The sequence below is a fragment of the Thamnophis sirtalis genome, unplaced genomic scaffold (genome assembly GCF_051295495.1).
Source record: "Thamnophis sirtalis isolate CommonGarterSnake01/CBP01778 unplaced genomic scaffold, rThaSir2_p1.2 scaffold_7, whole genome shotgun sequence".
NCBI classification, from domain to species: Eukaryota; Metazoa; Chordata; class Lepidosauria; order Squamata; family Natricidae; genus Thamnophis; species Thamnophis sirtalis.
In genome coordinates this window covers 26,608,356-26,630,152 of record NW_028261387.1, presented here as the reverse complement: position 1 = coordinate 26,630,152, position 21,797 = coordinate 26,608,356, and the positions used below count along the sequence as shown (strand labels likewise).

Below are 21,797 nucleotides of genomic sequence, written 5' to 3'. Positions count from 1 at the left end.
CTCAGGCTAACCTTTAAAAACTTTTGTCTTTTGCCTAACTATATTTCTAGTGCTTCAATCATTCACTTGTTCCAATAATGCATCTGCAATATATTTTAGTCAATTTCTTTTGAGTTTTCAAGTAGCTCTTTGTTATACCCATGAAGCCTTTCTGTTTTTATTTGATTTTTAGATTGTCACAATAGATACACCAATTGCAGATGATGCTGAACTACAGAAATATTCAAAGGTATTGAATCAATAGTAATGGACGTGAATCATGTGATATAAACATTTTTGACACTTTGCATATCTTACTGTTTTTGTGCTGCTGTTTTGTGGCCATGTGTTTATTCAAGAAACTACTTAATTTTTACAACTACGGTATATTTTACAGCTTGGCTTGTTGAAATGTTTTGTAGACCTTCCCTGGGATATCCATGGTTTAGGATTAGCACTGAAAAGAAATGTTAATATGCCTAAGAAGAAACATTTTAAGAGATCTTCTGTAAATCAAACCTTGATTGGAAACAACATTAACTTACAGGGCTGCTGTATGCAGTAATAATTCTAAATTCCAGTCTTTACAGTATCTGTAGGCTAATCTATGTATTCAGCTCAACTTGGATCTTTCGACCAGCAGAAATACATTGTTGAAATTGAAATTCTTTTTTTTTTAATACCTAACAAGTTGGACTCCGAAACCAAGCTTCATTACTAATTTATCCCTTTGTTTACGTATTAATTGATGTACTTATTCTTTTAATTCAAGCCTTATTTAAACAATATTCTTTTCTCCCTGATTTGTTTAAGTATGTCAGACAGAGGATGGTAAGAAGTAATTATCAAATCTAAAAGTTTTATTCTTCTGAGAATTGTTTTTTGTCTGTATGATATTTGTCCATTTCTCTGTTGGTTAAGTATCTCTCATAAAACATTCATAATCCCATTTTCATTGGTTTGTTATAAAACAGCTTATATTTTCCCAGTCAGATCCTAGTGATCATGATACATCCAAGCCATCCATACATCCCCCTTAGAGGAGGCTAACTAGGCCACACGCACCATGCCCATGCCCAACCATACATCCCCCTTAAAGGGGGGGTGTATGGTTGGGCATGGGCATGGTGCGTGTAGCCTAGTTAGCCTCCTGCACCACAGTGGGGAGCGTTTTTCATCCTCCCCAGGCTCCGGAGGCTTTCTTTGAGCCTCTGGGAGGACAAAAACTGCTTCCCTGGACTCTGGAGGCCTTCCAGAGACTGGAAACAGCTTGTTTCCAGACTTCCAGAACCTCCAGTAGGCCTGTTTCCCCCCCCCTCGCTGAGCCCCCCGCCTGGGGCCTCCACCACCTGGCATAATGAATGGGCTGTGTGGAGACTCCTGGTAGGAGCAGGGTGGGGTGGGCGTGGCCAGCCAGGGGTGACATTTGGTGTTTTGCCAAACTGGGCAGAATCCTAGCTAGAGGATCGCCTGAACCGTGTGAACCCCCAGCAGCCCACCCCAGCTCCCCCTCTATTATTTTTTTATCAATGTAACAATCTGGATATCTAAGTGCTGTTGTCTAGACTGGCAATCAAAAGGAAACCAAGAACAAAAGAAAAACAAGAATAATTTTTTAGAAAGTAATGGCAAAAATGAAGACAATAAATGAGTAACGGCAAAAGTAACTGCAAAAATGAAGACAATAGCACTTCTGTGACTCTTTACAGAAAACTGCATTGGTGCATTAGTAGGAATTGAGATGGACTTGAGGGCACCATCATCCTTTTACCAAAGAGTATTAAAATTAAAATAAATCACATTCAACTCATTACTAATTTAAAATAACATTCAGTTGATTCAAATGTCACAGAGCTACAGAATCTAATTCACGTCCTTTGTAAATGTTCTTCTGCAACTATATTTGTGATTTATTTTTAATAGCTGCTGCCTATTCACACATTAAGGCTCGGAGTTGAACTGGATACTTTTGAAGGACATCATTACATCTCTTCCATTGCTACAGATGGCCCAATTGCTAATCTTGGCTTACTGCAACTAGAGGACGAACTTTTAGAGGTACAATTTTAAAATAGTATGTTGTATGAAAAATACTGCATAATCTTTATAATCAATGCTGTATCATGGATTGTATGTTTGAAGTGCATTAATATGCCTTATAGGATATTACAATTTGCTAGAGAAATTACATATTCCCAAGATCTTAGCATCTGCAAGTTCAACATGTCTTTCCATTGGAAGTCTCCACCTCTGTATAAGGAGATATTTTTATGAGTATACAAAATATTGGATGAGATATTTGTTCCTGTTACTCATTCCAAATCTTCAATTATATCCAGAGCTTGTGATTTCAATTTCATTCCCCAATTGTTTTGCTTAATGTAACACAGAATTTTTGGCTTAAAACATTTCCAGTGTTAGCCTATAGCAATTATTTTAAACAGAAACACTAATAAGGGGTCTGGCTGACTGGCTGGCTCTCTTTTTCTGTGTGCAAATGGTGTATGTGTATGCCTTTAATTCAGAGGTGGTATTCTGCCGGTTCGCCCTGGTTCGGGTGAACTGGTAGTGGTGGCAGCAGGAGGTTCCGCCCACCCACATAGACGTCAACACGGACACTCTGCACATGCGCAGAAGTGCTGCGCGCTCCCGGTTCTGAACCAGTAGCAAAGATAAGAGGATTTAATGCCTGATTTAATTCTAATTTAGTATCACTTGGCATTAGCTTGACTGCCATTCTATGTCCCTAGAAGAAAATTATCAAGGTATCATAAAACAGCTGAGATCTCTTCCTTTTGCATATGCTGAAATAAATTCAAACTTAGATGTCCCTTCTCAAATGGCCTGGAGTTTTGTGTGGTTATTGCCCTACTTAGAGTCTGATCTCTACAGAATATATAGATTGGAAGAACAATTTAATCTGCAACATGAAAAGAATTTCCATTCCCAAATACAATATACCTTGAAATCTACAGAAATATAATTTTCCTCTCATTGAAATCAATGGGGGAGAAATATTTTTAAAATATTAAATTCCTCCCTCTAGTTCACAATGGAGATATAGCATAGCTTTGTTATTATAACATAGCATAGGATTTTTTTATTCATTTCCATCCCCAACATACGTCCTTTGACATACCTGCTGTGGAAGTCCTGAAAGGTTTCTATCGTAACTATTCACTTAATTATAATCGTAATCAATCTAGCATTCTATTTATCCAAGTCACTGACTGATTTACATTACCCAGCCCTTCTCTTGATATCATAATGTTAATGTGAGCAACAATAAGATTAGTAAAAAAAAATAGATTAGAATTCTGGGTAGATTAGTTTTATTCTACCAAAAGGATAAAAGGTTCTTATATTTTAGCTCCTGTGACTAGGACCTAAATAAAACCATATCATAGAAGAATATTCAGGGTACACCTCATATGTCCAAAGAGAGAAATGTACTGCTTTCTAATGAAACTTTACTGAACTGTGTCCATACTAAAGATCCACTTGTTTTTCAACTCACTCATGATTTCAATGGATGAACAAAAAGAAATTGTTAGATTAGTCTGGAAGCCTGGTGCCAAATCCTGACAACCCATTCTACTTCTCAAAATACTTATGCAAAATAAATGTTATAAATGTTATTCTGAAAAATATAGTTGTCTCAATGCCTTTCTGCAATATACCATGTTATATGGAATAATTCCAAAATGTGACAGAATTTACAAGCATATTGTACAAGTTTCTGAAAACTGAAGCTATTAACTACTGATGATTAGTGCTTATAAGATGCAGCCTTTGAGACAGATTTTCCCCCCTTCTATTCAACTTTGTATAAATTCATGGAGACTGATTGGACAAATCCCTGTAGTTTTCTCAGAAACTACAGGGATTTGTTTTTCAGAAACTACAGGGATTTGTTTTTCAGAAACTGTTTGCTATTGCCTCCTTCCTAGGGCTGAGAGAAAGTGATTGGCACCAGATAACCCAGCTGGTTTTGTCCTTTAAAGCAGGACTAGAACTCACACTGTCCCAGTTTCTAGCTTGAAATGGATTAATCCATTTAAATCTTGAGTTAATCATGACTACTCAATGCATCCATATGCAGACAAAATTTGCTATTTCTTTTGTGAGAAAAACTCTATAAAATGGCAAACATATTCTAAAAGGAATACACAATATCCAATCAACAAGAAATCAAGACATTTAACTGTAGTATTTTAATAATACAGAGTTGAACTATTCTATATATAAAATGGCTAATCATTCCAAATAAAATATAAATGGACTCATTTACAGATAGGCTAATACCACAACACTGCTAGTAGTTAATAACAGAAACACGGTTACTAAAACCAGCTAATTTGAGGTTAGCAGGTAACTCTCTCTTTTCTGTTGGTTGTCCTTATATATCATCAGTCTACATTTTTACAAGTCATTGTGAATTGTATGAGCCACAAAAGTATGGTACTGGAAGCAGTAGAACTAACAAGACCTACCCTGACATCAAGAAATTCAGTTTGTGGAAAGAACTAAAAAAGAAATAATAAGGGGAGTATCTGTAGAACAAAACCTTAACAGTTAACCAATGTTTCTTCATGTGCTGCTGAACTACAATTCCTTGCAGTCTTTAATGTTCTCAATGCTGGCTTAGGGCTGAAGGGTATCCTAATGCAAGAATATCTGAAGAGTTACAGTAAAACAGGAGATGAGAGTAGAAAGGCCATGGAGATCAAGTAAAACTAAATAAATACTATTGATTGCTTTAGTGGTTTAAGGAAGTCATTAGTTTCCTGAAAATGGTGTGTCGTGTATGTGTGTGTGTTTGTGTGTGTGTGTATGAGAGAGAGAGAGAGAGAGAGAGAGAGACAGGGAGAAAGAGAGAAAGATGGACACAGAGAGAAAGAGGGACAAAGACAGAGAGAGAGGGAGACAGGGAGAGAGAGAGAGAGAGAGAGAAAGACACAGAGAGAGAGACATAGAGAAGAGGGACAGAAAGAGGGACAAAGACACACACACAGAGAGAGAGAGAGAGAGAGACAGACAGACAGACAGACACACACACACAAAATGTTTTTCTCCTTCATTGGAATTCTAAATGAAATCCATCTGTCTATCTATTGGTGAGGGGGGATTGCACTTGCTTGTCATTGAAACACTAAAATAAGCAGTGAAATATTTATGATAAATTCTAATAGTTTTAAAGTATTGGTCAATTTAGGAATGGTGTCCTTTCTATTTTTAGGTAAATGGTGTCCAGCTCTATGGGAAATCCCGCCGTGAAGCTGTTTCTTTTCTGAAAGAGGTTCCTCCTCCATTTACTCTGATTTGTTGTCGCCGTTTGTTTGATGATGATACGGATTCTTTTGTGGATGAGCCTACAGCCACAATTGCTCATTCTCTAGAGCCAAAGGTATTTGGAAAAAAAACCCCAATCCTATGGCATGTTTCCAAGGATTTCCCAAAGATTATTAATTGATTCTGCTACTGCTTTCGGTATTGGTTACTTTGCATTTAATTTTCATTATGAATAATGAATGTGAATAATTCATAAACCATTTTCCTACTGCTCAGAATGGCATGTTTTTAAAAAAAAAGTAAAATTCTTAGCCACATTACGATGGAAAATGCTCTGCTTCATCTGCCTTTTAATTTTTTTTTATTATGGGCATGTGCATTAGCATATTGCTTTCTTTGCTTTAAATGGTTCATGAAAAGTTATTATCTCTGAAACTACTAGGGGTGTAGCAGTGGAAGCTTTGCTGCTACCTTGTAAATGATTAAATTCTATCTTTTATTATCATATTTAGTGAAATATTGTAACACAGTACTTTAATAAACAGTATTGGAGTGGGAAATATTGAGCAGTATTATATTACAGCAGACAATGCTCAAAATTTATGATGCTTCATCCATGATAGATAACATTGGATCTTGGATATCAGGTTGTTGAATAACACTCCACAATCTAGAGCCATATATCCAAATCTTTAGTCCTTCTGACTTGTGATTTATCTGTGCAGTTTACACATCATCCGTTCTGTTATTTAAAGAAGCTGAAGGAAAAGCCAAAGTACAGATAGTCACTTCACTTACAACTGCTCGTTTAGTGACCATTCAAAGTTAAAACGGCACTGAACAAAGTGACTTATGACAATTTTTCATACTCTGGACCGTTGCAGCATCCCCATGAAAAATTCATCAAAATTCAGATGCTTGGCAACTGGTTCATATTTATGATGATTGCCATGTCCCATGGTCACCTTCCCCTTTTGTGGCTTTCTGACAAGCAAAGTCCAATGGAGAAGCCAGATTCACTTAACAACTGTGTTACTAACTTAACAACTGCAATGATTCACTTTACATATATGGCAAGAAAAATCATAAAATGGAGCAAAACTCATTTAACAAATTTCTCACTTAGCAATATAAATCCTGGGCTCAATTGTGATCGTAAGTCAAGGACTACCTGTAGTTACGATCTGATTTCCATATTAATTCTTGTAAAACAATCTCGTTAAAGGATATTCCAGAATTAGGTTTGAAGATGTCTGCTATATCTAGTGTACGCTATATTTGAATAATAATTTCCAGATGTTTAAGAGACTACTTCTAGAAGGAATAATCAACCATCTTCTATTCCAGCTGTGGGCATTGTTCTCATATATTCCATCAAAAACTAATAAAATTTAAAATATTTTCATGTGTAGGACAATAATGATTAACTTCTCTTTTTCAGTGTTCCCAAATGGGAGCTTTTTAAAATGAAACATTTTTTAAAAAATAGTCTTTATTGGTTATACATTTTTTTAAAGAATAAGACATACAAATACAAATACAATTTTAAACATACAACCCAACCCCCCGCCCCCCCGTGGTGACAGTCATTCACAGCCCAACTTTTCTTTTCCTTCCTCATTGTTTAGTCTCTAAGCAGCATCTTCTCGTTATAAAGTTCAGGGATCTATTACAATACCCATGTTCACTTTTAGTTCCCATTGTTAACAACTGCTATTTAACTTTCCCCGTTTTAAGTCCTTGCTGTTCTCCTTGTCACCCACATATACCATAGGTTCCAGCTAAGATAATGTTCTGTTTCTCCTTTGTCCCTCAGCCAACCCGTCATTCTGTCCATTTCTGCACATTCATAAATCTTTTTAATTATGGCATCTTCCGATGGTATGGTAGTAGATTTCCAAAATTGTGCATAGGTTATTCTTGCGGCCACAATTATATGTAGGCTCAAATGCCATATAGATTTACTCATGTTTTCTGGTTTTATGCTTAGTAAGAAATTCTCGGGTTTCCATTCCATGCTTGCCCCCGTAACCTCTTTTAGCCATTTTTGAATCCTTCTCCAGTATTTCGTGGCCTCAGTACAAGACCACCAAATATGGTAGAATGTGCCATCCCTTCTTCCACATTTCCAACACAGTGGAGATAACCCAGGAAACATTTTGGCTAACCTCGTTGGGGGGAAGTGCCATCTATAAACCATCTTGTATATGTTTTCTTTAAACGCTGTAGATATTGTAAGTTTAATAGTCTTACTCCATAGATCCCACCATTTGCCCATTTCAATCTCATAGCCAAAGTTTCTCTCCCATGTTATTAGAAGGCTTTTATCCATCTCTTCTTTAGCATCTTGACAAAATGGATAAATCTTCGATAATATTTTCTTATCTCTGCCAAACAGAATCTTATCTAGCCCCTGGAACTTTTTTGAACTGTAAGTTCTAAAAGTTGATGATGCTAAGTATGTTCTTCTGAATTCTAAACTTGTCCTTGTAGTTTAGAAAGTGTATCTTCATGCAGAAATATTTCATGCTCCTGACTTTACTACTTTTAATGTAATTGGAAATTCCTGGTGGCTTATCTAGGCAGGTAGCTAGAAACATCATTGTACTAATGATATCAAGTATGTAAATCAATGAAAGGACATGCTGACAGTGTACATCCCATTCATCTTTCTACAATATAATAAAGGAGCAAAAGTTTTGAATTATACCTAATCTCTGGAATTCTCCATTAGCTGATTGCTTCCATTTTGTGAACAAAGAAATTGATGGTACCTGGAAGATTATAGTTTTAGCTATTAAACTTTCTAGACATCCCAGATATTGATTTTACTATTTCCATGGTAAAATAAGTGTGTGCTTTGAGTGTTCCTAAGGTTTCCCAATTTAGTAGCATATCAGTTAAAAAAAAAACATTTTAACTAATAAAAAGATACTTCATAAATGTCCATTTCTGTTGTTAATCATTTTAAAACTATCAACTGAGGATGCATTCAACACATTCTTTCATCTTTGCATAAAAACCTGAAGTTATAGCTGAATATCAGTTGCAAATAGTTTTCCCTTTCAAACTAGATAGATCTAGTTGTTGTTTTTTCCTTCCTGCCCCAAAAAGACTTTTGTGTAAATTACAATCAAATTAAGATATAGTTATTGATAAAATATTTTGTACAAAATATGAACTGAAGAAGAAGCTTTAGAAAGTGATTTTGTGAGGTGGATAACCATATAAATTGAATAAAATAAAATAAAAATCTCAATTTTTGATCCTAATTTATATGTGCTTAATATTTATTCCTTACACCATAAGATTTTCTACTTATACATGTAAGTATAAGTGTTATACTTACAAAACTTATAAAAATAAAATGACCAATATTTAATTTTATGAAATCACTGGGCAAACCTGCTTCATTGGGGCATGTTTCTTTACCTAAACAGAAACACAATGACCAAGGACAGGCAAAAAGAAAAGAAAAGAAAACAGGGGACATAGGAGCAACAATATAAAAACTGCTTGGAACAAGAGAAATTATGTGAACTCTATGTCTCCTTGGCAGACTCCCCCCGCCCACAAAAAAGAGAGGAATAGCCATATATATAAAAAAAGAGTAAAAAGCTAGTCAAATGTGTGCAGATGATAATGGAAGAATCTTAATGATGGAGGTTAAAATTCAACAAATGCAAGTGCTATTGGTGGTGATCTATGCGCCAAATGAAAATCAGAAAAAATGTTATAAAAAACTACATTAAAAATAATAGAAATGGGATTAGAGAATATTTGTTTGTTGGGAGATTTTAATGCAGTGGTAGACACAATAAAGGACAAAGTAGCAACTCAAAGAAGAAGAAAAAGGAAAACTTTGCCAAAATCATTTTTTGACATGAATTTAAATTTGAGAGAGAGAAATAAATCCAAATGAAAAGGGATATACCTTCTACTCAAATCCACACAAATCATGGTCTAGAATCGACAGAGCCGGGAAGAACAGTGAGATAGAAAATAAGTTGGAAGCAACAGAGATCGTATCTAACACATGGGCAGATCATAACCCGATAAAAATAATTTGGAAGAGCCCAAAGAGGAAAAATAGACGTTGGATGCTAAATACACAGATACTAAAAGAAAAAGAGTACACCCAGCAGATTAAGAAAGAAATGGAATTCTTCCTCAAAGAAAATAACAATCAAGATACATTACAAAACCTATGGGACACCACCAAAGCATATCTACATGGGATAACAATAGCATATGTAGTCCGAAGAAATAAAGAAAAATGGAAACTATTGCAAATTTCATTCTCTCATGAGTCCCAAATATTAGACACATTATGTGTCCAAAGTGACGTGCGGTGAGGGTTACCGTTGGTGAGGCAACACCGCAGCAGCGGCGAGAAGCAACGTCCTTGCCGCTGTGTCCGACAGGCGTCTCGCGTTTATGGCAGACATAAACGCGAGGCGCCTGTCGGACACAGCGGCAGGGGTGTTGCTTCTCGCCACCATCGCGCTCCACCGCCTTGCCACCCCCCGCCTCCTCCAACGAACACTCCTGCTGCCCCGGCGGGCAGCCAGCCAGCCCACCCACCCCCCGCCCGACCTGCTCCCTGCCTGGACTCACTGCTCTTCTCCTCCTCCTCCTCCTCCTCCTCCTCCTCCTCCTCCTCCTCCTCCTCCTCCTCCTCTCCACTCAGTGCTGGGCTGGCTGCAGGCCGGGGCAGCAGGATTGTTTGTTGGAGGAGGCAGGGGGGCAAGGCAGTGGAGCGTGACGGCGGCATGCCTTTAAGTGCCGGCTTGCCTTCGGGGTGTCACGGCTCCATCTGAGATGCTTCTCGCCGCCGTCGCGCTCCACCACCTTGCCCCCCCGCCTCCTTTGACAAACAATCCTGCTGCCCCGGCCTGCAGCCAGCCAGCCCACTCACCCCCGCCCGACCTACTCCCTGCCTGGACTCACCGCTCTCCTCCTCCTCCTCCTCCTCCTCCTCCTCCTCCTCCTCCTCCTCCTCCTCCTCCCTGCTCGTCCTCCCCGCCCACCCAGCCCATTCCTCCCCCCGCCACCACTGTGTCCAACAGGCCAGGCATCTCGCGTTTATGGCAGACATAAACAAGAGACTCCTGGCCTGTTGGGACACAGTGGCGAGAACGTCCCTGTCACCTCCGCACTCCGCCGCCTTGCCCCCCGCCTCCTCCGACCCCACCAGACCGCTGTGAAGAAAGAAACACACACACACACACACACACTCCACAACAAAAAATTACATATTTAATTACAATAAATTTGAATCTCCCCCCCCCTCCGTCCGATCCACATATGTTTTCCAGCTGTGGAAACTCTCTTAACTCTCCTCTTGTCCGCCCAAGGTAAGTGTGCTCAACGTAAGTGTGCTCGTAAGGCATGATTCACTGCTCCCCGATCAGGAGGCGGGAGAATCAGTGCCTCCTTTGCATATGGAATTTTTTGCTTTTTAACTCTTTCTTAACTTTTAAAAGGCGAAAAATTCCTTATGCAAAGGTGGCCCCGAGTTCTCTGGCCTCCTGCTAGTTAATACTGAGAGCAGACACCAAGCCACTGTGACTTGAAATCTGGTAGCAACTACCCTGGCTTTAATTATTTTTAAAAAAATATTTAAAATTCTTTCCTTTCCCTGAGGAGACTGGTGAGGCCCCGTCTCCCTTGCCTCTAGTGACTCTACGTCCCTGGTCCAAAGGTACCTTGGTTCAAAAATGGTTATCCTGCATTGTACCATTTCACCCAGTTAAAACCTATGACAACCAGAGTTTTAGTAGTATGTAGATTGAAATTCCAATCTAAATGACCTTTTTACTTTGCATATACAAGATACATCTTACTAGTATTTTTCTTAGGTGAATCTTGAAAATCCAGAGGAACAACAGGAAGATGAAGAGCAGGAAGATGAAGATGTGGAACTAGCACTATGGTCTTCTGAAGTCCAAGACATTGTCCTTGTTAAAGATGCAAAAATAGGTTTAGGATTCAGCATTTTAGACTACCAGGTATGCTTACATCCTTAATAAGCAAATGTATCTCAACTAAATGTACAAGATAGAAATTAATGGTTTTCTTACCTTAGATTTGGTGCAGGCATTCTTTTGTTCTCCTGCATGTTCTGTCCCGTCCTGTTTCTAAAACTATTTCAACTCTCCAATTTGACTTTAGTGACTATGGTAGGATAAATAGAAAAGAAGGAACTCTTTTTATGGAAGTGGTTTTTTGTTTATGTGATACTGTTCTGTGTTCATTATGTTTTGGCAGCATTCCTTAATTTTTATTTATTTCTTGGATCCATAAACAAATCTTTATGATACACATGACTTGCAATGATTGCATGTTGTTGACATGATCTTTTGTACATTATAAGCAGCAGAAGCGCAAGACTGGGTTAAAAACTTTTCAGGCTTTGTTCTTAATTTTAAAATGTTGGTTTCATATGTATACACTACATATGTGGAACCATTTTATACTTAAACAGTATTTGTTTAATAATAGTTGTAGTACAGTGTAATGTTGCTGAAAAATCAGAAAGAATATTAGCTAACTTCATATCTTTCATTTTATAAACATTCATGCCAATGATGTGACATATAGATAAGGGTAGCTTGAGATTCTCAGAAAATAAATGATTTGTAATTTTAACGTCGTAAAAGTATAGACCAGTGATGGCAAACCTTTTTGGCACCAAGTGCTGAAAAGGGAGCAATTTGCACATGCTTGTCTGGGCCGTGACCAGGAAGAGGAGATGCCCAGGGGAAAATGTACTTCTGATTTCATTTACTGGTTTCTAGTACACGCATGCACGCTGGCCAGCAAGTCTTCTGGTTACTGTCGCGCATGCTCACACACCGATCAGCTGGCCGATATTCATTCTCATGGCGGAAAATGGAAAACCAGTTCTTCCGGTTTCTGGCACTGCTGCCTGCACAAAGGCCAGCTGATCATCACATGTGCATGCTTGCCAGAAACCAGGAAGAGGAACGGGTGAGGCCATGCGTGCCAGGCGCCATGGCGCCACATTCCACTTCAGGCACACGTGCCATAGGTTCACCATCACAGGTATAGATAGATAGCTGAGAAGTATAGCCCTGATGTCGTGAAAACAAAAGCTACAAATAAGCAGTAGTTGAAGAATTATACTAAGGAGAACCAAAAGGGCTTCTTTTAAACATGTTAAAAACAAAAGTCAAGAAAAAGTATCAATTTAGTTGGTGGTAAAATACTAACAGAAGAGAAAGAAGTATTTGACTTTTATTTTGATTTAGAGTCCTGGAATAAAAAAAAATAGTATTCAAGCAAGAAGTCGTGAAAAAGTAGGATGGGCAGAATTGAAGCTTGACAATTATGGTCTGACAAAATGGTCAGAAAATACACCATTTTTTAAAAATTATTTCAACTCTCCAGGACCAGATGAATTGAACCCCTGGATCTTATCTAATGATTCGCAATTAAATGTTGAAAAAGCCTAGGGAGGAAAATCACTAGAAGAGAGCAAATACTGTCCCTATCTTCAAAAGGGGTAGGAGGATAGCCCAGCAAACTATAGACCAGTTAATCTGAGAAATACTGGAAACATTTAGAGCAGACCATATAAAGAACTATGTAAGAAACTGGAAAAACAACATAGTAAATTATTGGAATGTGTCAAATATAAATCTTGCCAGACTAACCTAATCTCATTTTTACTGAGTAGCTATTTTAATAGATTGAGGGAATGTTAAATACACAATATATGTTGATTTAGCAAAGTGTTTGACAATGTATGTCATAATATCAATTACCTAAATGTGATGTATTCTCTTTTTTGGGATGTGATTAGAGGTTCATCGGTTTTGAATGCTTTAATTTGGATTTCTGTACTAAGCAAGAAAGTGGATTTAATGTTCTAAATGGATTTTTTGGGGTTATGGCTTTCAGATTTTATATAAAAAGTCTGAAATTTCAAATACTTTCTTTCATGAAATTTACAGCATCCATTGTAAAAGGAACTGAATTCCAGAAGAAATACTATTTTTTACCAAATTTCATGCTGAAATTGAGGGAGGAAAAACCATAGTGTTAATGTAGCAAATCATTATGCGTTTTCTTTTTTAATAATAGAAGGATTTGCTTCAAATCTTCTATTACTAATGTACTTTACATAGGTTTATCATCTATAAAATATGTATTTACTTGCTAAAATGAGAGTTGTACAGTACCTTTCTATGTGTATAGAAAATTGTTAGAAAAATGTAGAACAGTCATAAACTTTTCCCTTTTTTTTGCAATCTTCTTTATAGTATCATACAAATTGTATTCTATTGTATTCCATTCCATTCCATTCCACTCCATTCTTAATATTTTTTTCAATCCTTTTTAACCAATGCCATTTATTCTGTCTTGTTCATTTCACTAATTATTTGGGTTTTTCAAGATTTAAGGCTGGTTAGAAGCCAAAAGACCTTACATCAGAGGTGGGTTGCTGCCAGTTTGGCCCGGATTGGCCCAACAAGTAGTAGCGGCAGCAGGAGGCTCCGCCCACCCACCCGGACTCTTCAGCGTGTGCACACGGGAGCATGTCCAAACTGGTAGTAAAAAAATTAGCAACCCACCTCTGCCTTGTATGCCAGTTTTGTATTCTGCATTAGAACTCCTCAAATTAATTTGAATTCTTCAGAAACATATTCTATTTTGAAAGTCAATTTATATCACATTTGAATGCATAACTTCAGCACCTTATGTGACCAAGAAACAGCAACCAGAATAATCTAGTAAGATAAATGCAAGACGAAGGAACATGTTGCTGTCCCTCTAATGTTCTCTCCAAATTCACACCTTAATTTTCAGCTCTATAAACAAACAGCTGTTTACTTTCACAGAAAAAAAAATGTAAAGCAGCATTATAAGGGAAAACATACCTTTCAATCTGATATGCTCCATCTGGAATTTTTGTAGAATAACATCCCCTTTCTCCCTCTCTTTCCTGCTGTTTCATTTTTCTCTGGCTGAAACATATGGGTATTTTCAGACTTTTTCTAGTATATTATGTATTCAACACTGTGATGGTTCAGTGAGCAAACAGCAAAAATAATCATGGTTATACAAAGTGTTGGAAAGTTTATTTTTGCTGTTGCATAGATGACCTGATTTCTTCCTTGGGTGGCTTGAAGGGGCCTAGGGCCGGGTGGAGTATAACTGGAAGAAGGATGGAAGCACTTGTAGAACAAAAGAACAACAGAAATCTTTGGAGCTAAAAGATAGTGTGGACTGAGGTTTTACAGAGACATGAAATGGAAGCTTGACATAATCTTCTGAAAACAGAATCAGAATAAGGGAGTTGGAAGGGTCTATGGAGATCTTCTAGTCTAATCCCTGCTCAGGCAGAATACCCTATACCCATGATGGTGAACCTATGACACGCGTGCCTAAAGTGGAACACGAAACCATATCGCCTAGCACGTGTGGCCTTGCCTGTTTGTCTTCTGGGTTTCTGGTGCGTTTGCATGTGAGACGATCAGCTGTCCTTCGCGCACATGCAGCATTGCTGGAAACCAGTGTGCGTATGCATGCTGGCCAGCTGACTGTTGGGTGTGGGTGCATGCCAGAACCTGGAAGTTCGGCTTTCCCGGCGCGCGCCCCTAACAAGTGTGCTAAAAAGATTCACCATCACTGCCCTGTACCATTTCAGACAAATGGTTGTCACATTTCTTCTTAAAATCTTCCAGTGTTGAAGCATCCATAAACTCTAGAGGCAACTTATTTCACTGATTAATTGTTCTAACTGTCAGGAAGTTTCTCCTTAGTTCTACATTGCTTCTCTGCTTGATTTGTTTCCATCCATTGTTTCTTGTCCTGTATTCAGGTGCTTTGGAGAATAGGTGGAAATCTCCCCTCTTCTTTGTGGCAACCCTTCAAATATTGGAACATTGCTATCATGCCCCCCTAGTCCTTATTAAACCAGACATGCCCAATTCCAACAACTGTTCTTTATATGTTTTAGCTCCAATAAAAATATAATTTCAGGAAGGTGCTAATTAATTGCACAAAAGGAACATGAAGATTGCTGATTCCTAAGTTCATGTTCTAATGCAGAAAATGCAGAGAAATTGATTAATTAATATATAGGCCAATCAGAACGGGGCAACTTAGATCTTATTTGCTGGCTAGCTTACATACGAAATTTCTCTTTTCAGAAATAAGGAGGGAAGGTATATGAGAAGAGGGTCACTGTCCTGAACAACACAGATTGAGAATTTATCCTGAAAGACAACTGCTGACAGTGATAGGAAAAGTAATGTCAATTCTGCAGGATAAGGTTTCCTTAACTCTTCCTAAAACAAAGTGTAGCTTCTAAATACAGCCTCCATATACAGGTGAAATATAAAATAGGGGTTTGAAAAGATTATGAATATTTTAAAAAAATCACTTTAGAGTAAATTGGGCCATGCCTTTGATTTTGTTGACCGTTTTTCACACTTACGACCATTGCAGTATCTTCGTGGTCACATGATCAAAATTCAGATGCTTAGCAACTGATTCAGATTTATGATGGTTGCAGTGTCCTGGGATCATGTGATCAGCTATTGCAACCTTCTAACAAGGAAAGTCAATGGGGAAGCTTTAGAGTATCTTTCCTGAGATTTTATAAGAGTAGACCTTCTCTTATATCATCTTTTTTTAAGTGTAAGTTGTTTTCCCTCTGAATAGTAGAATTTGAGGTTTTGGATGAAATGCAATAGAGAATCATATAATTGATAGAAGAGAATATTTGTAGCTCAGGTTTGAACTAGGGCCCTTTGTGTTCTCTGAGCTTTGTTGTTTTCTTGCAGACATTTCATTAGATAATCAGTGCATCAGCACTGATGATGTTATCTAGTTTGGTGATGAAACGTCTGCTAGAAAAGAACCAAGCTCCGAGAGCACCAAGGACCTTACAATCATACATCTTGTTTGCAACTGAAGCTACGTGGGCTTGATTTTGGCTTGTTTTTGGAACGTTGGACATTGGAAAAGCATCATGGAAAAAGACAACGGGAAACCATTTTGGATACAGTTCTCAAGAAAACTCCATGGATGTTCATTTTTTCTAAGGTGATCAGTAGTTAACCTCAACTCAAGGCTGATTTTATTTTTTAATAAATAATTTTCTAAAGTTTATATAAACTGGGTATAGAAAATTATAGGCAGAGTTAATGATCCAACAATACTTATTCACTTTTCTGTAATGGGGAATGCAGAAACACAGAATAATACTTTCCCAATCTTGTTGATAAATGTCACTGAAATATTTATATATATCAGTGACGTGTGGTGAGGTTTATGGCTGGTGAGGCAAGCGGGCAAAACCCGCCCTATGTCAGACACAGCGGCAGGGCATTCGGACGGTCTGCTGCTGTGTCTGACATAGAGGCGTCCTGCATCTATGGCGGACACAGCGCCGGGGCTTTCGGACCTTCACTTTCCGACTGCTTCTCGCCGCCTCCGCGCTCCGCTGCCTTGCCCCCCACCTCTGACGAACAATCCCGCTGCTGCGCCTCTGCTTTTTTCAGCTCGGACGGAGCTGGGACACCCAAGCTGCTGGCGGCGGCAGCGGGGGCCACCTGAGTGGCCATGATTTTCTCTCCCCAGCCAGCCAGCCCACCCACCCCTGCCTGACCTACTCCTCGCCTGGCCGGCCAGCCAGCACAAGGCCTCACCACTCTTCTCCTCCTCGTCCTCCCCGCTCAAGCGGTGGTGGTCTCTGCGGGACAATGGGGTCTCATTCCTCCCTGGCGCGGTGAGTTCCAGCGGGCTGGACATGGGTGCAAGGGGCCTGGCCCCACGGTGCCTCCTTGTTCAGTTGCAGCCGGCAAAGAAAGGGGAGAGGAGGAGGAGGAAAGGGGGAGGGGAGCAGGACGGGGCTCCCAGTGGGGGGAGAGGAGAAAGGGAAGGGGGGCACAGCGGGCGAGAAGATGCCAGACAGAGCCCTTTGCACCGAGTCGGGCCAAGAGGCGAGACTGAGGCGAACCGAGTGACGGCAGCTTCTGACTCTCATCCGCCGAGTTCTCCTCACTCTGACACAAGGCTCACCACTGCCATTTTACCCAGTGCTATGGCAACTTACGGATTCCCCGCTGCTGTGTCCGACATAGAGGCGTCCCGCGTCCTGCCTCTATGGCGGACACAGCGCTGGGTTTTTCGGAAGGGCTCTACCACACCAAGGGAGAACCCATCTTTCTTCCCTCTCCTACAAAACAGCATCAGAAGGAGAAATGGGCAGATTATATTAATGAAGACACCCCACACTTAAAGTGGTTCCCCTTAGACAGGAAACGGAAAATGATTATAAACATGCCTGCTGAATGGTCAGCCTCTTCGCTTTAACAGTTTTGGGTTGCCAAATTCAACTCAGACACTTCCCAGCTGAGGGATTTCCTACTGCCCAATAAATGCGTTTATTTATGGGAATGGTTCCGAAACATTAAAAAAAAACACCAGCCCGCGCACCAGCAGAGGCAGGTAAAACACACACACACACACACACACACATTACTTACAAAAATACAATTACTTACAAATTACATTAATTTTGAATTCCTCCCCCTCCCTCCGACCCACATACCCACATAACTGTTTCACAGAAGATTTCAACTCTGCTCTTGTCTGCCATGATGAAAATGTAAAAATGTAAAAGGAAAAAGGCAAGAGCTGCTAGGTCAGGCTGGGTTAGCTGCTGCCAGAGTCTCCAATGGATACCTCTGCTTAACGGTTTAAAAAAGCCTCTTAAAAAAGTGCCCTCTAAAGTAGGAGGCGAGAGAACCACGTGCCTCGTCTACATAAGGAATTTTTCAGCTTTTAACCCTTGCTTAACTTTGCTCGAGTGATCATAAAGATAGACTAAATGAGGCATGTGGTTCTCCTGCCTCCTCCTATAGAGGACACTCTTTTTAGAGGCTTGTTTAAACAGTTAAGCACTAAGCAGAGTCATCCACTGTTACTCTGGCAACAACTACCTCAGCCTTTTTCCTTTCACATTTTTTTTCTTTTCATGATGACAGTGGTGAGGCCCTGCCTCCCCTGACTCCACATCCTTGATATATATTATATTATATTATATTATATTATATTATATTATATTATATTATATTATATTATATTATAATATTATATTATATTATATTATATTATATTATATTATATTATATTATATTATATTATATTATATTATATTATATTATATTATATTATATTATATTATATTATATTATATTATATTATATTTATTATATTATATTATATTATATTATATTATAATATTATATATATATATATATAATATAAGATAGATATATATATATAATATAAGATAGATAGATATATAGATATATATATAGATAGATAGATAGATAGATAGATAGATAGATAGATAGATAGATAGATAGATAGATAGATAGATAGATAGATATACACACACACACACATACATACATACGTACGTACGTACGTACGTGTGTGTGTGTGTACACCGAAATGCTGGTCTTGTTGTATTCAGGTCTTTTCCCGTGTAAGATTGAGATTGTCTTGGCAACGTTTCAGTGAGGTCCCACTCGCCATCTTCAGGCTGGTATTTTCGGCTTTGTGCTTGTGCGAGTAAGGGGGCCCAAAGTTTCTGCAGTCTGCATTGTTCAAGTTACTAGAAATGGGTTCTTCGAAGTCTGATATTACAAATACAGCCTCAACCTCCAGTGATTCAAAATCATCCCACGTTTTCATAGATTCCATCTTTAGCTAAAGTGCCCTACCTAAAGATATATAAAAAGATATATATAAAGATATATAAAACCTAGCTAGCTTCTAGGTATAATATATCTGGAAGCTTTATAAACCCTAGTTAAACTAAACAAATACATACTGTTGCTGTATACATATGTCAGAATAGGTAAAAATCAACTGTATTTTTACAATGCAAAACCTAAATTGGAGACAGGTTACAAAACAAATAGTTAAAGTGTGTCTGCATGGCTCAGGTTGACTTTTTAAAACATTATTTTATTTTGAGGAGCTCACATTTTACAATCTTTTAGCTTTTGCAGGGAGCTATAATTGTTTTTATTTTATGTTTACAATTAATGGCAATATTAATAATATTTAAATTGAGACATAGCTAAATGTGAAGTATTGGTTACTTGTTGTGAAACTTAGGGTAAGATTTCCTAGCATTTTAAGAATTGGTTTATACCGCAATATGTGTATATATGGAGATCTAATTTGGTGTACTAATTTGTCAGGACTCATGCAAGTTGTCTCTGAGAATTGGACACAACTAAACGAATGATTTAAAATGTGTATTAACAATTTTTTTAAACTACCTAGATGAAGTATATTTAGTAAGAAGAACTATCTTGGCAGGCCATTTAAAATTAAACAAATAAAAGTAAACAGTTGTTGTTGCTAAAATAGTCTGAATTTACTTAATAGAAGACATAGCGGTTACTGCAATTCATAGGTGGCATGCAGAAGTAAAGACCATAATAGAGCATACTTGTTTCTGAAGGATATAGCAGAGATAATAATTAGAGGGTGGAATTTATTTAGAGACAGGACTCTGAAAAACGTAATTATCTCAGTTATGTAGGACAGTTGGAACATTTTATTGGGGTAAATAATCTGTAAATAAACATTAAATTATTACAGTTTCTCCAAGTCTCTGGCAGTACAGACAATGTTTAGGAATTTTAAAAAGTTGATGTCTAAGGCATCTAAACAGTCTTATGTCTGTTCAGTTTGAATTGACTTGTTATTATGAATGCATTGCTAGAAAAAGCCAAGGTAAAGGTGAAATAAGAGGAACAAATAAAACCTGTTGGAAAAGAAATATTTATGTGATTGGGGTGATTCTGCCTTTCTTTCTGGATCCATGTCCTTATTATTGGCAATCCTTCCCAGCATCACCTTCTGATTAGATTAATGCAGTGACTATCATTGAGGCATAAGAAAATAACTTATATTAGCTGCTGGGAAGATATAAATCTGATGTTAAAAGAGCTCAGCTGGTTTCCAGTCAGTTTCCGAGTTCTTTTCAAAATGCTGTGAGAAACCATTTAAAGTTTTGCGTATCCTGTGCTTGGAGCCATTCCAACAAACCCTCAGATGAGTAACCATTCAGTGTTAGACCATATAATGAGACTTGATTCCTTCTCTGCCTCCAGCAAGGAGGGAAAACAAGTGCAGATGGCCAGATGGAACCAATCTCTTCTTACCTTCTTTTGTTTCCCCGATTCTCTGTGAAGTCTTTAGCTTGTCTATCTAGGATTGCTAAAATGTTGCTGGAAGCTGTTAGTTATAGCTACCTTGGACAATAGTAAGGGAAGCTGGGACCTGAAGTTTGGTGACACCAAGATGACCACAGATTCATTTTCTCTGTTCTCATGCAAATTTTGGGGTGCTGTTTAAGATCCTTGTGTTCACTCATGATTTTCAAGCATGAAGGATTATGCAGTGTTACACTTGGTCAGGTGTATGCAACTCATGTCGTCACGGGGGCGTCATGTGATGTAACGCGACTTTTTCTCCTTCGCTAAACCGGGCATGGGTATGGCCAGTACGTGACACATTCAGCCTACAGGCCGCAAATTTGACAGCCCTGCTCTTGGTTATTCTTGGTTATTTTTGAGAGGTTTGCATTTTTAATGGCTTGATGGTTATGCCTGTACATTTTTTTTTCATATGAGGAACATCACTGCTGCCTTTGGGGTCTTCTAGAAAGTTGAATTGTGGGATACAAATGGAAACAAACTTCACATGATTTTGATAATCCCAAAACAGCAGGTGTAATTGAGTAAGCCGTCTAGAATATCCCCAAAGCAAGATAGGCGGCAAATAAATTTAGCAAATAATAATATTGAGAATAAGAAGTTACGTGTTGGTGTTTGGCAGGTGCAGATAGAGAGAAAATCCAAATGCAAAGGGTATGGACCACATGTTTTGCTTCTAAAGCTTCCTGGAAAACTATCCTCTCTTTCCAGCAGTATTTGCAATGTATCATTATATGTTGAAGTGAGTAAGTGACATCCATTGTGACATTTGTATCGCTGATAACTTAATTTAAATGTGTTATATGCTGAGATAATTAATGAGCTGTAATATCTCTTGCTGTAATTACATAATAAATCACCCAAACTAAAACTCACTTTTGCAAGCAGGACAGAGGTTTATTGCTAAGAGAACAAAGGCCATGTTTGAGGCTTTCTGTACTGTATTTCTGGAATCTTTAGCCATTGCTCACTTGTCTTTGTCTATTCCAGAATGTACTGTTGCTTACCATGAGCAATGCCAGATGCATTTGGAAGGTGAAGGGGATCCCCAAATGGGTGGATTGGGAATAATTTTCTGGCAGGCTTCAGTTTATGGGATTGTCAAAAAGTATCTGTAACTGTATGCATTTTACACTAATTTTGGATATGTTCTCTTAAAGGAGGGATGACGTTTTATTTTCTGAATAATTTGGCTGGGCTATGACAGTTGCAAAATCCTAACTACTTATCTTCCACATTTCACAT

General features: G+C 38.3%; 1 protein-coding gene across 1 annotated transcript in view; it reads left to right on the top strand.

Annotated features, from left to right (window-relative positions):
• The window catches only part of PATJ (PATJ crumbs cell polarity complex component), a 159,312-nt gene that overhangs the window by 27,716 nt on the left and 109,799 nt on the right, over nt 1–21,797 (top strand). Inside the window, exons 14-17 of the mRNA XM_087719579.1 lie at nt 173–229; nt 1,903–2,037; nt 5,219–5,386; nt 11,133–11,282. Of these exons, the coding sequence (XP_087575705.1) occupies nt 173–229; nt 1,903–2,037; nt 5,219–5,386; nt 11,133–11,282 (510 nt within the window). The remainder of the gene's footprint in view (nt 1–172; nt 230–1,902; nt 2,038–5,218; nt 5,387–11,132; nt 11,283–21,797) is intronic.